The sequence below is a fragment of the Bombina bombina genome, chromosome 11 (genome assembly GCF_027579735.1).
Source record: "Bombina bombina isolate aBomBom1 chromosome 11, aBomBom1.pri, whole genome shotgun sequence".
NCBI lineage: Eukaryota > Metazoa > Chordata > Amphibia > Anura > Bombinatoridae > Bombina > Bombina bombina.
Window position 1 is genome coordinate 173,122,204 of NC_069509.1, and position 16,890 is coordinate 173,139,093.

At 37.8% G+C, this 16,890-nt stretch overlaps 1 protein-coding gene across 3 annotated transcripts in view; it reads right to left on the bottom strand.

Annotated features, from left to right (window-relative positions):
- Nucleotides 1-8,486, bottom strand: part of GSPT1 (G1 to S phase transition 1) — a 93,158-nt gene extending 84,672 nt beyond the window's left edge. The window contains exons 1-2 of one of the 3 annotated variants that reach the window (XM_053694569.1): nucleotides 8,363-8,486; nucleotides 8,015-8,226 (exon numbers count right to left, since the gene is read on the bottom strand). In XM_053694569.1, coding sequence (XP_053550544.1) covers nucleotides 8,015-8,204 — 190 coding nt within the window. In that variant the 5' untranslated portion in view covers nucleotides 8,205-8,226; nucleotides 8,363-8,486. The remainder of the gene's footprint in view (nucleotides 1-8,014; nucleotides 8,227-8,362) is intronic. The other 2 variants (XM_053694570.1, XM_053694571.1) reach the window with 2 other exon arrangements.
- Between the last annotated feature and the right edge of the window lie 8,404 nt (nucleotides 8,487-16,890).

Consider the following 16,890-nt stretch of genomic DNA (forward strand, 5'->3'; position numbering starts at 1 on the left):
GTTTGTGTAAAGGGTCTTTTCATATGCAAAAGGAGGGGGGAGTGTCCTATTTCCCACTTGCAGTGGGCTTTCCAGCTACCTTTTCAACAGAGCTAAACTGACAGCTTCTAAGTAAGTTTTTAAACCATTTTATACTGGATTTTTATATCAGTATCTGTGCATCTTATTCTTTATAGTAGTGTCTATTACATGCAGTTATATAAAAAGAAGTGTATACTGTGCCTTTAAGGGTTGCTTGTAGGATGTATTGTGAAGTGAATTGCTGCTATGTAACCACGGCACAGGCAGCTCATTTTATTTCAACTATTTTGTTTTTTTATTTTTATGCTCCAAGAGAGTATTGGACATCGAGAAACATTTACATTAAGTCTGTAGTGTTAAACATTTTATTGAAAAATTAAGATGTTATAGTAATTTCTAATAAAACAATTAAATCGCAATCGCTTTTTTTTTTTTAAATTGTGATTTTTTTTCTCCTCCATATCTCCCAGCCCTAACTAGAGGGCAGCGCTATTTCCTGTCATGTAGTGCTACAGACACCTAGCTAGGTATCTCTTCAGCACAGAATTTGATGGGAATGAAGCACATTTGATAATAGAAGTAAATTCTACTCGATCACAAAATACATTTTAATACCACTTTTATAGCAAAGGTGAGAGTGCATGAGTAGCTGTCAATCACTGGTTGTTTTAATCTCAACACAGTGCAGATTATGGTTAAACACATAAGTATAGACATGTGACAGTGCAACCATAAATTGGTCTAACGCATTTGAAAATTTTCGTATTGTAGCTTTATATCCCTTTAAAAACGTACTCCAACTGCGAACTTCAAAAGTTCTAGCCAGGCGGAGCAGCCAAATATTTTACGTAATTATTTTCATGCAGAAAACAAATTCACGAGGCAGAGCTCGAAAACAGATTTATACAATTTATTTTCAAATCACTTCCATCAAACAAGCAAAATGTAAAGGTAAAGACAGAATCATTACAGTGTATTGACTTATTTAAAAGCCATGACACAGATTTCTTGCTAAAACTATGATCACAGCTGATTGTTGTGTCTCTTCATTCTGAAGCCAGGGGGGAAAGCAAAAAAACAAATTCACTCACACATCTAGGTCCAATGCACTCAGGTAAGTACATCTAGAGTCACCAGTGTAATAGCCAAGGGTGACTGCATCTAAAACAGGGTTGTACAGACTCTGGCCACATTATACCCACACATACGTTAAAGGGACAGCCAAGTCCAAAAAAAAAAAACTTTCATGATTCAGATAGGGCATGTAATTTTAGACAACTTTCCCATTTACTTTTATCAACAATTTTGCTTGGTTCTCTTGGTATTCTTAGTTTGAAGCTAAACCTAGGAGGTTCATATGGTAATTTCTTAGACCTTGAAAGCCGCCTCTAAGCTGACAGTTTTTCACCACTAGAGGGTGTTAGTTCATGTGTTTCATATATATAACATTGAGCTCATGCATGTGAAGTTACCTAGGAGTGAGCACAGATTATGCAAAACTGGGGAATGGGTAATAAAGCATAAAAAAGGTATTTATCTTTTTAAACACAAATTCTGGTGTTGACTGTCCCTTCAAAGTGACACTAAAACAGGTTTCAAAGAATACCAAGAAAACAAATTTGACGATAAAGGTAACATTGTTTAAAATGTAATGCCGTATCTAAACCATGAATGAGAAAAAAATTGTGTTTTTATATCCCTTTAAACAAAAATAGCTACCAAATCCAGCCTATTCACTAAATTAAAAAAGCAAGAAATCTAATTTCTAATCCAACAGCAAAACAAGGTCTTCTAAATCTATGGAGGAGAAAAAAAAAAAAAAAAAAAAAGTTGTTTGATTACACTAGCCTATCAGACGTTGACAGCTTGGTCTACTACTAGTGTCAGTAGCACACACTAGCTTACGTTACATACAGATAAGCAGAGTTTTGATAACCAGCCTTGCACACCCATAGTACCAGGTCACGTGGCATTGCTTGTGCAATGCTGCCCCCTGCAGATTCACGGCCAATCGATCGCTAGCAGGGGGTGCAAAACCTGATCGTCGGGATTGATGTCCCCAGTTAAAGGGAAATTAAACCCCAAAAAATTCTCATAATTCAGAGAGAATATTGTTTTTAAAAAGTTTCCTATTTACTTCTATTATCAAATGTATTTCATTCTTATGTTATTCTTTGTTGAAGAGATACCTAGGTAGGTAGCGTGCACATGCCTGAAGCCCTACATGACAGGAAATAGTGCCGAGATCTAGTGCTCCTGCTAATGTAGAACATTGTTGCAAAACTGCTGCTATATAGTGATGCAGACACATGCACACTCAAGCTTACATTTCTGCTTTTTAACAAAGAATAACAAGAAAACAAAGAAAAATTAATAGAAGTAAACTAGAAAGTTGTTTAAAATGTTATGTTCTATCTAAATAATGAAAGAAAATTTTGGGGTTTTGTGTCCCTTTAAGGAGCAGCGGTCTTAAGACATAACAGCTGTTTTCTGGCAAGCCTAAAGGCTCGTGCAGAAACAGGGGGCATCAGAGGCCAATTGGCCCCATAGACTTGTCATCCTTTGTTGAAGAGTAAAAAGGCTGGGAAGCAGCAATGCTGAACACATCTAGCGAGCCAGTGACAAGAGATAAATAGGATGTAAAAAAATTGCTAGCTAGCTCCCAGTAGTGCACTGCTGTCCCTGAGCCTACCCATGTATGCTTCTCAATATACACTGAAAAAAATAAATTGATTTATTAGAATGTTTAAAATTGCATGCTTTGAATCATGAAGGTTTATATTTCAACCTTACTATCAGTTGAAACGCGAGCTGTATACTGCGCAAGGCGCCGCTAGCTGTATACTGCGCAAGGCGCCGCTAGCTGTATACTGCGCAAGAAGCACCATTTGTAGCTTCCAATATGTGTGCATTAGCTTAAGAGACCTACATAAAGAAACATTCTTCAAAAAAGGTTTACTCCAAACTCATGGGATTCCCACATAATTATGTACATTTCCAATAATACTGTGAATTGTTAACTGTCAAAGAAACCAGCTACACCATAGCCAAGGACAAACTATTTGTTAGTGCTTTACGCAGCAGCGGAAAATATTTTACAAAAACCTTGTACAGAACAAGTTGAGGATTATATGAACACTTATTTTACAGCACCCTTTAATTCAGTTTGCAGCCCCCTGCCCTAAAAAGGGAAACTAAACCCAAATGTTTTCTTTCATGAATCAGATAGAGCAGCAATTTTAAGCTATCTTGCTATCTTTATTTAAAAAGCAGGAATATAAAGCTTAAGAGCCGGCCCATTTTTGGTTAAGAACCTGGGTTACACTTGCTTATTGGTGGCTAAATGTAGCCACCAATAAGCAAACACTATCCAGGGTGCTGAACCTAAAATGGGTCGGCTCCTAAGCTTTACATTCCTGCTTTTTACATAAAGATAGCAGGAGAACGAAGAGAAATTGATAAGAGGAGTAAATTAGAAAGTTGCTGCTCTCTGAATTATGAAAGATTTTTTTATTGTTTAAAAACAGACAATCCCTTTATTACCCATTCCCCAGTTTTGTTATAATTATATTAATATACTTTCTACCCCTGTGATTACCTTGTATCTAAGTCTCTGCAGACCACACCCTTATCTCAGTTCTAATGACAGACTTGCATTTTAGCCAATCAGTGCCGACTCCTAGGTAACTGTGCATGAGCCCAATGTTACCTATATGGCACACATGAACTAACAATGTCTAGCTGTGAAAAACTGTCCAATTTACTTTTATTAACAAAATGTGCACAGTCTTTATATTTACACGTATTGAGTCAACAGATCCTACTGAACATGCGCAAGAATTCACAAAATTTGTGATTGGTTGATGGCTGTCATATGATTCAAGAGGAGTGGGAAATAGACATAACTGAAATTTGTCAGAAAAAAAATAAAATAATCTACTTATTTGAAGTTCAGACTAAGTGCTATTGCATTGTCTTATCATGCATTTGTTAATTATTATTTTACGTGTATTTTACGTGTCCTTTAATTTTGTGAAAAAATTGTTTTGTCTCACACTTCTTAAAATTTCCAATTTACTTTTATCATCAATTTCCTTTGTTCTCTTAGAATTTTTTGAAAGCTAAACCTAGGTAAGCTCCTGCTAATTTCTGCTGCCTCTTATCTCAGTGTATTATTACAGTGTTTTAAAGTTAGACAGTGCTAGTTCATGTGTGTGCCATATAGATCACAGTGAAACAAGAAACAAAGCAAATTAGACAGCAACCATTTAATTTTGACTAATGTCCATTTAAACCAAGGATGGGGAAACTTGGCCCTCCAGATGTTTCTGAATTATATTTCCCATGATGCTTAACTGGACTTCAGAGTGCCTAAGCATCATGGTTAATTTAGTTCTGAAACATCAGGAATGCCAAGGTTCCCCATCACTGATTTAAACCCTTCACACAAAAAAAATAATAAGACCCTTTACTGAATTAAAAATAGGGTCCATTAAAAGACAATGTTTCATATCATGACTGGCGAGTGTGAAATACCGTTTCTAGGTTATTAGAATCCTATGCAATGCAACAGAAATTATTTTAGTGAAGCTGGTTTATATTTAGTTTATGCAGGAAAATTAAGATTTGCCTTAAACCCCTGGCTACTAGAGAGTAATGTTTTCAGCTACGCCGTGTGCGGAGGCTAGCAAGGCATACATTTTACTGAAAGAAAGAAAAGGCTGGCTTGTCCTTGTCCTGAGAACACAATACCTCTGGCCTATTAGATAGTTCTGATTTTTCTCCTTGGCCTTGTGTATTCCCACTAACTGAAAAGCTATTCACTGAAACAACTACTATGTAAATTTTACCATGAATTTAACCAGGATCATGCTGTAATCGGAGATGTCATCACATCTGCAGAAAGAATGGGACACATGCAGGAACGGTTAGCGGTTTCACTTTGCAGCGCTGCTCAACCTCAGGCTGTTCTCTTCCAACTGTGCTCTGGCTGCACAGTGTAAATTTTCCTTAGCACAGGGCAGCCAGAGTGAATAGCGATTTGAAAAGAAAAGTCAAATACAGAGCAGCATAACAAAGCTAACGTGCATTGATTGGGATTTTTTCCAACCACGTCCCCTAACCTTTCCCAGTCTACAAAGCTGTGACTGCTAAATGCAATAAGTTCTTGTGAGCAATGCTACTTTTTGCCTTATAAATCATCTGATGTTAGACCAATAGTGATGGAAGCAAATTTATTCAAGAGACATTTTTAAAAACAAAAAAAGGGTTTTCTTTGCAGCTAATCTGCAATGCAATTTTCAACTGCTGCACTATATTATAAAACTTTATAGTTTGTTTGCTTTATTCTCAGTTAAGCTGGTGCTTTAGTGTAGATCTCATTACAGAAAGTGAACAACAAAAGTTCTGCCTCTTCGGATCCTAGAAGACCTGAATCCTAAATTAAAGTGATGGTAACTTTCAGACTATAAGAATGTTGCAATTAATAAAATAGTTTGAGATATAGATATAGATATAGATATAGATATAGATATAGATATAGATATAGATATAGATATAGATATAGATATAGATATAGATATAGATATAGATATAGATATAGATATAGATATAGATATAGATATAGATATAGATATAGATATAGATATAGATATAGATATAGATATATATAGATATATATATATATATATATATATATATAATAAAAGATTTAAAATCCCAATTGGGATGAATAGAGCAGTCACAACCACTCTCTCCATAGGTTTTCTAAGGGCTTTAAAGGGGATGGATTGTCAAGAGTGTTAAATGACACACACACTCTGATTGATTGGATGATCACTAGAATTATAATAATAATAAAAAAAAAAAAGTTAATCCAAGTGGGCCGGCATAACACTGCAATAAAAGTATTACTATATGCACTAATTGAACCCTTTAACTGATGGATTAAAAACGGAAAAGGTGCACATATATACATATACATATATATATATATATATATATATATATATATATATATATATATATATATATATATATATATATATATATATATATATATATATATAGTATTTGATTCGTTAAAGGGACAGTCAACACCAGAATTTGTTGTTTTAAAAGATAATCTCTTAATTACCCATTCCCCAGTTTTGCATAACAAACTTATAATACACGTTTTACCTCTGTAATTACCTTCTAAGCCTCTGCAGACTGCCCCTTTATTTGTTCTTTTGACAAAATTACATTTTAGCCAGTGCTCACTCCACTGTAAATTCACGTGCATGAGCTCAATATTATCTATATGAAACACATGAACCAATGCCTTTTAGTGGTGAAAAACTATCAAAATGCATTTAGATTAGAGGCTGCCTTCAAGGTCTAGGAAATTAGAAAATGAACCTCCTGGGTTTAGCTTTCAACTAAGAATACCAAGAGAACAAAGCAAAATTGGTGATAAAAATAAATTGGAAAGTTGTTTAAAATGACATGCCCTTACTGCCTGTGAAGATTCATATTTACTTCCAGTATCCCACTTAAAAGTATTTCTCATTTTTACAGATGCATAGTATATATCAAACACTGTAGCAAATGATCTGCATATACAATAAATATCAATCTGATTAGTAAATTTAGCCTCATTTTACAGTCCAAGGAAAGATCCCTTGAAAATATTCTTTATTATGTTTATATTCTCTCCTTTGTTGCAGCTTGTAAAGCACAGCTATGAATGAGCTCCTGCACTACTCAATTACAGTGTAGAATGTAGGACAGTTAGGGTTCAGAAGTCTGCAGGACCCACCCAAGCCTATCTGTTGGCAATAGAACCCCTGCACACACACAATTTACTTAAAAGTTTCAAGAAAACTAAGAAAAATAAAGAACATAATTTTGAACACTCATTCATCCTAATTATGTTCCTGACCATGCAGCCTTATTGCACTGCATGCTACACAGGTTAAAAGGGACAGTCAACAACAAAACGTATTGTTTAAAAAGATAGATAACGCCTTTACTACCCATTCCCCAGCTTTGCACAACCAACATTGTTATATTAATATACTTAAAACATTTAAACCTCTAAATTTCTGCCTGTTTCTAAGCCAATAACGGACAGTCTCTCATCACATGCTTTTGTATTGGGATAGTTCATGAGAGCTATATAGATAACATTGTGCACAACACTGCACTAATTGGGTAAAATAAAAAAGTCAATATTTAATAGCCATGTGATCAGGTGGCTGTCAGAAGATGCTTAATTACAATGTAAACACAGAGGTAAAAAGTATATTAATATAAGTGTTGGTTATGCAAAACTGGTGAATGGGTAATAAAGGGATTATCTATGTATATACACACCACAACAATTTTGGAGTTGACTGCCCCTTTAACTTCCAGGCTGTGAGAAATGCCAAAGCATGTGTGCCACCAGGAAGAAAATGGGAGCAATACTTTGGGGTACAAATGTCATGTTGCCATAGACATTTCCAAAAATGCATCATCACCAAAACTCTTCATAGAGATTACAGCAACCCGTGACAGATTCTGCTTTTGCGTTTTCTACAAAGTATCAGTTTCTGTTCTTTTCCCAAAACTCCAGAGAAGCTGATTGGGAAACTGTGCACCCTAATTTTTAACCCCATTTATAGTCCCTGGGGACACCATCAGTGCATTATTCAGTCCATAACTGACCCCCATGACAAGGTAGTGAGGATAAGAATATAATTTACTGCTGCAGTTTTACCAGTGGGGATCCCATGGTAAACTGCGCTTCCCATTAATATGATACAAAGAGTGACAGTGATTTAGTGAACAATGGCCCAGCTGCTTAGCTCACTGTACCCCAGCCTGTCAGGTAACTGGAGCCCGGGGCCTCACCTAGGCCCTGTCAGTCTCATCTGGGGAGTGTCCCCTAATGCCAGGCAGCAGCCCATCTCCCTCCCCCGGGTGTGTCCCCTCATGCTAGGCCCTAGCCGGCCTCTCTCTCTAGCTTTACCCTCCTCCTCTGCCTCGTTGGCCGGCGCATTGGGCATCAGGAAGGACGGCACGAACTCAGCAGCGTGCACATTTGGAACGAAGGGTTTGGCGTTCACGTTGAGCTGGGCCAGAGATGAATTCAGCTGGGCCTCCGGGGCGTCAATGTCCGCTTGGTCCCAGGAATCCGGGGCTGAGTCGCTGGGGTCCATTTCCGGGTGTGAGCAGCGGCGACTGAGGTAAAAAAGATAATTATATTTACCCCCCTAACGGGGGGAACCGAAAGAGTAAAAAAAAAATGAAATAAAAAAAAATGAAATAAAAAGGAAGCGGAAAGCGCAGCCTTAACCTGCGAAAAGCGGACACTAACCCGACTCAGCACTCACTCAACGGCTCCTCGTGTGTGCCCGCGACGTCGCCCACGTAGCCGGCGCCGGAGACGTAGTGCACGCCGGATGGTAGTTTTCAGCACCACCTCCGCTGCATAGGTTCCTCACAGACTCAGATCTACCATACAACTACGAGTCCCAGCATGCATTGCTAAATTATTCAGTATTTCCTTCTACAGGCCACGCCGCTGTAAAAGGGATGCCGGGAAATGTAGTTTTATTTAATTACTGAACAGTTACCACTTTGGTATCCAAAAAGGAGAGAAAGACTCAAGGAAACATAAAGTAAATTGTCTTTTGGATAGAGGATGTAATGGAGATAAATGTTGTCCCTTTGGAACAACTTATTAAATAGTTTTTCTGAAAGCAAATCTTATAGACTTTAATTGTACATTTTTGATAACCTTTCCCACTATAATCACAATTACTCCAATTGTAGAGTCTTTAAAAATGGCACATACATCAAAACATCTGCTTATTTAAAGTGGCATTGTAATTATTTATTTATTATTATTTTTAATTTTTTTGGCATTAATAGAATACTAAACACAATTTTTTTCTTTTATGATTCGGATAGAGCAGCAATTTTAACCAAGTTTCTAATTTACTCCTCTTATCATTTTTTATTCGTTCTCTTGCTATCTTTATTTGAAAAAGCCGGTGTTCTGTCGAGAACTCCAATTCCTCGAAAACTCCAATCTGACATCACTTCCGGTAACTCTTCTGTTATCTGTTTTGCCTCTGTCTGGGGGGTGCACCGCCGATCCACTGGCATAGACCCCAAGTAAACCTTGGGGAATGAGGTTTACAAGCAGGGATAGGCAAGGTGTCCGTACAGGGACATTGGTGTTCGTGACTAGCCCTTGCAGTGTCCGCCAGAACCTTAGTATATCTTTTCTTTCTGATTAAATAATAGGAATAAAAAAATATGTAGTGTGAACAAAGTTAGTGGCTTGTCAGGAGACTGCTAGCGTTATTGGGTGATAAATTATGGAATAAATAAAGCCTGAGTGAAATACTGGATGTGTATCTGTATAATAACACCCAACTCTATACAAAGACACAGTAGTGACACTGGCACATGCGTATAGCCAGACAAGGGTTGGTTATAGGGTCAGTGGTATCTGTAGCTGTATAATAACACCCAGCTCTATACAAAGACACAGTAGTGACACTGGCACATGCGTATAGCCAGAGGAGGGTTGGTTATAGGGTCAGTGGTATCTGCATCAGTATAATAACACCTAGCGCAATATAATGACACAGTAGTGACACTGGCTCATGCGTATAGCCAGACAAGGGCTGGTTATAGGGTCAGTGATATCTGCATCAGTATAATAACACCTAGCGCTATACAAAGACACAGTAGTGACACTGGCACATGGGTATAGCCAGATGAGGGCTGGTTATAGGATCAGTGATATCTGCATCAGTATAATAACACCAAGCACTATACAAAGACACAGTAGTGACACTGGCACATGGGTATAGCCAGATGAGGGCTGGTTATAGGATCAGTGGTATCTGCATCAGTATAATAACACCCAGCACTATATAATGGCACAGTAGTGACACTGGCTCATGGGTATAGCCAGAGGAGGGCTGGTTAAAGGATCAGTGGTATCTGAATCAGTATAATAACACTCAGCACTATATAATGACACAGTAGTGAAACTGGCACATGCGTATAGCCAGACAAGGGCTGGTTATAGGGTCAGTGGTATCTGCATCAGTATAATAACACTCAGCACTATATAATGACACAGTAGTGACACTGGCACATGCATATAACCAGAGGAGGGCTGGTTATAGGGTCAGTGGTATCTGCATCAGTATAATAACACCCAGCACTATATAATGACACAGTAGTGACACTGGCACATGAGTATAGCCAGAGGAGGGCTGGTTATAGGATCAGTGGTATCTGCATCAGTATAATAACACCCAGCACTATACAAAGACACAGTAGTGACACTGGCACATGCGTATAGCCAGAGGAGGGCTGGTTATAGGATCAGTGGTATCTACATCAGTATAATAACACCAAGCACTATACAAAGACACAGTAGTGACACTGGCACATGGGTAGAGCCAGACAAGGGCTGGTTATAGGATCAGTGGTATCTGCATCAGTATAATAACACCAAGCACTATACAAAGACACAGTAGTGACACTGGCACATGCGTATAGCCAGACAAGGGCTGGTTATAGGGTCAGTGGTATCTGCATCAGTATAATAACACCCAGCACTATATAATGACACAGTAGTGACACTGGCACATGGGTATAGCCAGACAAGGGCTGGTTATAGGATCAGTGGTATCTGCATCAGTATAATAACACCAAGCACTATACAAAGACACAGTAGTGACACTGGCTCATGGGTATAGCCAGAGGAGAGCTGGTTATAGGATCAGTGGTATCTGCATCAGTATAATAACACCCAGCACTATACAAAGACACAGTAGTGACACTGGCTCATGGGTATAACAAGAGGAGGGCTGGTTATAGGATCAGTGGTATCTGCATCAGTATAATAACACCCAGCACTATACAAAGACACAGTAGTGACACTGGCTCATGGGTATAACAAGAGGAGGGCTGGTTATAGGATCAGTGGTATCTGTATCAGTATAATAACACCCAGCACTATATAATGACTCAGTAGTGACACTGGCTCATGGGTATAGCCAGAGGAGGGCTGGTTATAGGATCAGTGGTATCTGCATCAGTATAATAACACCAAGCACTATAAAATAATGTTTTTAATTTCTGATGTACCTTGGTGTTCTTCACTAAGGTTTGTACTTTGGAAAATGTCCGCCACAGCCTTTGTCTGTGCCTATCCCTGTTTACAAGAGGCCCTTGAATCCCCCAGGCAGAGGCAAAATAGTGTAGATAGTCGATTATAGTGCCAATCTGATTGGTTGTGAGTCCTTTCACTCACTGGATACGGACCAATCAGATGTATGGAATTATCGGAAGTAACGTCAGATTGGAGTTTTCAATGTATTGGAGTTCTCGATAGAACACCGGGGGTTCTGTCGAAAAACACCAAGAAATCAAAAACTCCAAGATGACGTCACTTCCGGTGACTCTTCCATTTTCACTATCTTTTTTAACCATATAAGATAAAACGTTCCTTTTGTTAGTAAAACATGGTTTGTTACTGGGGACACACCTTCAAAGCCTCTTAAATATGTATAGTGAGTATATCTTATGACCTCTGATGTGGCCAATTAGAGATTGATATAACAAGCTCCTGCACTGGTCAAGGAATTCATATGCTGCTGAAGCATGTTGTAGTATTAGTAAACTACTGCAGTTTATAATGGCCTCCTTCATGAGATGAGGAATATTAATAGGCTATTCATTAAAAATATAAAAGAAACAGAATTTAGAAAGAGCATACAATTTTAAGAGACCTTTTGATTTACATTTATTATCAAATTTATTATCTTGTTATCCTTTGTTGAGTAGCATAACTGAGACCTAGATGTTGATTGGTGGGTGCACACATATGCCTCTTATCATTGGCTTACCAGATGTGTTAAGCTAGGTCCCAGTAGTGCATTGATGCTCTGGAGCTTTCTTTGTGGGGGTTACACACATATTTTTATGCAGACAATGATGCTACAATAAAATTATTATACACATTGAATATTTTCTTTTTACATTTATATGCCCCTTTAAAGGGGCATGAAAATTTAGCATTTTTCTTTTACAAGAGCAAACACTTTTAAACACTTTTCTAGTTGAATTCTGCTATCAAATTTGCTTCATTTTCTTGGTATCCTTCATTGAAGAAGCAGCAATGCACTGCATGAGTCAATGACAAGAGGCATACAGTGGGGCAAAAAAGTATTTAGTCAGCCACAAATTGTGCAAGTTCTCCCACTTAAGAAGATGAGAGAGGCCTGTAATTTTCATCATAGGTATACCTCAACTATGAGAGACAAAATGTGGAAACAAATCCAGACAATCACATTGTCTGATTTGGAAAGAATTTATTTGCAAATTATGGTGGAAAATAAGTATTTGGTCAATATCAAAAGTTCATCTCAATACTTTGTTATATATCCTTTGTTGGCAATGACAGAGGTCAAAAGTTTTCTGTAAGTCTTCACAAGGTTGTTACACACTGTTGCTGGTATGTTGGCACATTCCTGCATGCAGATCTCCTCTAGAGCAGTGATGTTTTGGGGCAGTCGCTGGGCAACACAGACTTTCAACTCCCTCCAAAGGTTTTCTATGGGGTTGAGATCTGGAGACTGGCTAGGCCACTCCAGGAACTTGAAATGCTTCTTACGAAGCCACTCCTTCCTTGCCCGGGTGGTGTGTTTGGGATCATTGTCATGCTGAAAGACCCAGCCACGTTTCATCTTCGATGCCCTTGCTGATGGAAGGAGGTTTGCACTCAAAATCTCACGATACATGGCCCCATTCATTCTTTCATGTACACGGATCAGTCATCCTGTTCCCTTTGCAGAGAAACAGTCCCAAAGCATGATGTTGCCACCCCCATGCTTCACAGTAGGTATGGTGTTCTTTGGTTGCAACTCAGCATTCTCTCTCCTCCAAACACGACGAGTTGTGTTTCTACCAAACAGTTCTACTTTGGTTTCATCTGACCATATGACATTCTCCCAATCCGCTTATGGATAATCCAAATGCCCTCTAGCATACTTCAGACGGGCCCGGACATGTACTGGCTTAAGCAGGGGGACACGCCTGGCACTGCAGGATCTGAATCCCTGGCGGCGTAGTGTGTTACTGATAGTAGCCTTTGTTACGTTGGTCCCAGCTCTCTGCAGGTCATTCACTAGGTCCCTCCGTGTGGTTCTGGGATGTTTGCTCACCGTTCTTGTGATCATTTTGACCCCATGGGGTGAGATCTTGCATGGAGCCTCAGATCGAGGGAGATTATCAGTGGTCTTGTATGTCTTCCATTTTATTGCTCCCACAGTTGATTTCTTCACACCAAGCTGCTTGCCTATTGCAGATTCAGTCTTCCCAGCCTGGTGCAGGTCTACAATTTTGTTTCTGGTGTCCTTCGACAGCTCTTTGGTCTTCACCATAGTGGAGTTTGGAGTGTCACTGTTTGAGGTTGTGGACAGGTGTCTTTTATACTAATAACAAGTTCAAACAGGTGCCATTAATACAGGTAATGAGTGGAGGACAGAGGAGCCTCTTAAAGAAGAAGATACAGGTCTGTGAGAGACAGAAATCTTGCTTGTTTGTAGGTGACCAAATACTTATTTTCCACCATAATATGCAAATAAATTCTTTCCAAATCAGACAATGTGATTGTCTGGATTTGTTTCCACATTTTGTCTCTCATAGTTGAGGTATACCTATGATGAAAATTACAGGCCTCTCTCATCTTCTTAAGTGGGAGAATTTGCACAATTGGTGGCTAACTAAATACTTTTTTGCCCCACTGTATAATTGCAGCCACCAATCAGCAGTTAGCTCCCAGTAGTACATTCCTGCTACTGAGGCTACCTAGGTATGCTTTTTTTAACAAACTATACAGATAGAACAAATCAAATTGGATAATGAAAGTATGTTCTATCTGAATCATCAGTCTAACTTTAATGTTACTGTCCCTTTAAAGGACCAGTCAACACATTAGATTTGCATAATCAACAAATGCAAGATAACAAGACAATGCAATAGCACTTAGTCTGAACTTCAAATAAGTAGTAGATTTTTTTATAACAAATTTCAAAGTTATGTATATTTCCACTCCCCTTGTACCATGTGATAGCAATCAGCCAATCACAAATGCATATACGTATAGTCTGTGAATTCTTGCACATGCTCAGTAGGATCTGGTGACTCAAAAAGTGTAAATATAAAAGACTGTGCACATTTTTTTTTAATGGAAGTAAATTGTAAAGTTGTTTAAAATTACATGCTGTATCTAAATCATGAACATTTAATTTAACCTGAGTGTCCCTTTAAGTGATCTCATTTCAACATGTTGTTGGTTTAACAAGAAGTTCCCCACTTAGCAGGTATCTAAGGGCTCAGTATTTTCTATAGGCTGCTCCCTGAATAAAATAAGCACATGGCTATAAAAAATGTAATATAATATGTATTCTTCTTTATTTGGCTACATTCATAGCTATTTTTATTGTTTGTGTTTTCCCGGCTATTTGTCATCACTAGCTTATTGTTTTTTATATGCTAATCAGGACATCTGTTCTCCCACGTCTGCTTGGGACTTTAAAGTCATTTTTTAGTTGTTGCTTAGAAGAAAGCATTTTAAAATGTATTACATTTGTTTGGTTTATAAAACAGTATGTTTCTGTTCTTAAATAAACTACTTTTTTATCTTTGTAGGAGCCATGTGAGTGGTCTATATCAGTCAGTGAGCAATATATCTCTACTAGGGATGAGTTCTATACAAACACACACTTCAGGGCCGATTTATTAAGCAGCGGGCGGACATGATTCGATGTGGTGAATCATGTCTGCCCGACATCACTAAATGCCGACAGCATACGGCATTTATCATTGCACAAGCATTTCTAGTGAACTGCTCACACTCACATGATATCAGTGCAGGCAGTGGCAGGTCAACGTTTTTTATTGAAAAGCTGCCCCCCCCCTTTGGTGGCCCAGTCACAGTTGCACCCTCTGCACCCCCTGCACCCCCTGTGGTTCCGCCCCTGGGGCGAGTTAAGGTGGCGGACTAGTTATGACCACTACTTCTTAACTCCTGATTCCGGCGAGCCTTCCGGCTTGCATTGAATGAGCAGCATTAATAAATCAGCCCCCTCTTGTTAGTTTCTAAGTCACAATAAACAGCTTTAATGACTTTACATGTTTATCCTAAAATATATATAATTTAAAAGTACAATTTTATATGCATGACTGAATTTTAAAGGGACACAAACCCAAAATTTTCTTTTAAATCAACTTTCTAATCTACTTCTATTATAAATTTTTCTTTGTTCTCTTGGTAGCTTTATTTGAAAAATCAGGAATGTAAGCTTAGGAGCCGGTTCATTTTTGTTTCAGCGCCTGGGTAGCGCTTGCTGATTGGTGGCTACATTTCAAATAAGGATAGCAAAAGAACGAAGAACAATTTATAATAGGAGTAAAATAGAAAGTTGCTTGAAATTGATGATCTATCTGAATCATAAAATAAAAATTTGGGGTTTGTGTCCCTTTAACATCTCTTAAAATGATCAGGTTGAAATAAAGTAATATCCCCCCTGCAGTTATTAAAGGGACAATTTACTCTTCAAACAGCTTATAAGTGTTCATTGTATTTAAAGCAGCTATAAAACACTCTTTCAACTGGTCTGTGCTCTTCAGCTTTCTGAAAAACAGGGAAGCAGAGCAACATCCAAATATCTTAACGTAAAACTTAAGTTTTATTCAAATATGAAAAAGTTTAAAAGTCCATAATCCACATGCTTATAAAAACAGCAAAACAATCAGCTGTGCAGGAGATGCTTACGCGTTTCAGCTAAAAAGCCGTACTCATAGCATCTTCAGCTTTCTCACATCCCCCCACTGTGAGGTTGATTTCTGCTGTTGTCTCTTATTTAAATAGCTTTTCTATAGCCAGTGCTGCAGTATTGAAAATGTCAGTACTGTATAGGAATTGGGTTTAACAGGCAAAATCAGCTATTTTAAACAAGAAAGTAAACATTAAAGGGACATGAAACCCACGTTTCTTTTCAGATACAATTTTTACCAACTTTCCAATTTACTTCTATTATCAATTTATTTCATTTGAGGCATTTGATTTGAGGCATATATGTGCATCCACCAATTAGCAGCTACCTCATAGCTCCTGAACCTACCTAGATATGCTTTTCAACAAAGGATACAGAGAGAACTTAGCAAATTTGAAAACAGAAGTAATTTGAAAAGTTCTTTAAAATGGTATGTTCCATCTGATTCATGAAATATTTTTTTTGGGTTCCGTGTCCCTCTTAAAGGAGCTACCTGTAAACAATTTAATTAGCGTTGTGTAATTGGCGCAATACAAATAAATTATAAAAACAATTATAATAATACACTCCAGCAGGTAAAATGAGTCATTGGGAAGGAACATATTAACTGGGAGAAAAATATAACAGTAAAATATCCTTTTAAGTATTATAGCAATGGGACATACAGACTATAAATTAAACTATAGATAAACATATGAAGGAATGTTTGAACATATAGATAGATAGATAGATAGATAGAGAGAGATAATAGAGAGCTATAGATAGATGGATAGATAGATAGATAGATGTAATAGGGTGCATCTATAACAGAGAAAATTCAATAGTGTAACATATAATTGCTGCGGATTATGAGAGCTAATGAGCTGTCAGATTTAAAAACTGCTGTGATTTAAGGTAGAAATTAAATGCCACGTTTACATGCCATTCTTAGTCCTAAAATACTAATTAGTTATACACTGATAGGCAACAGTAAACAAAGTCATTAAACAATAGATAATATTGTGTTTTTATAAGAGGACACAGATGAAAATAA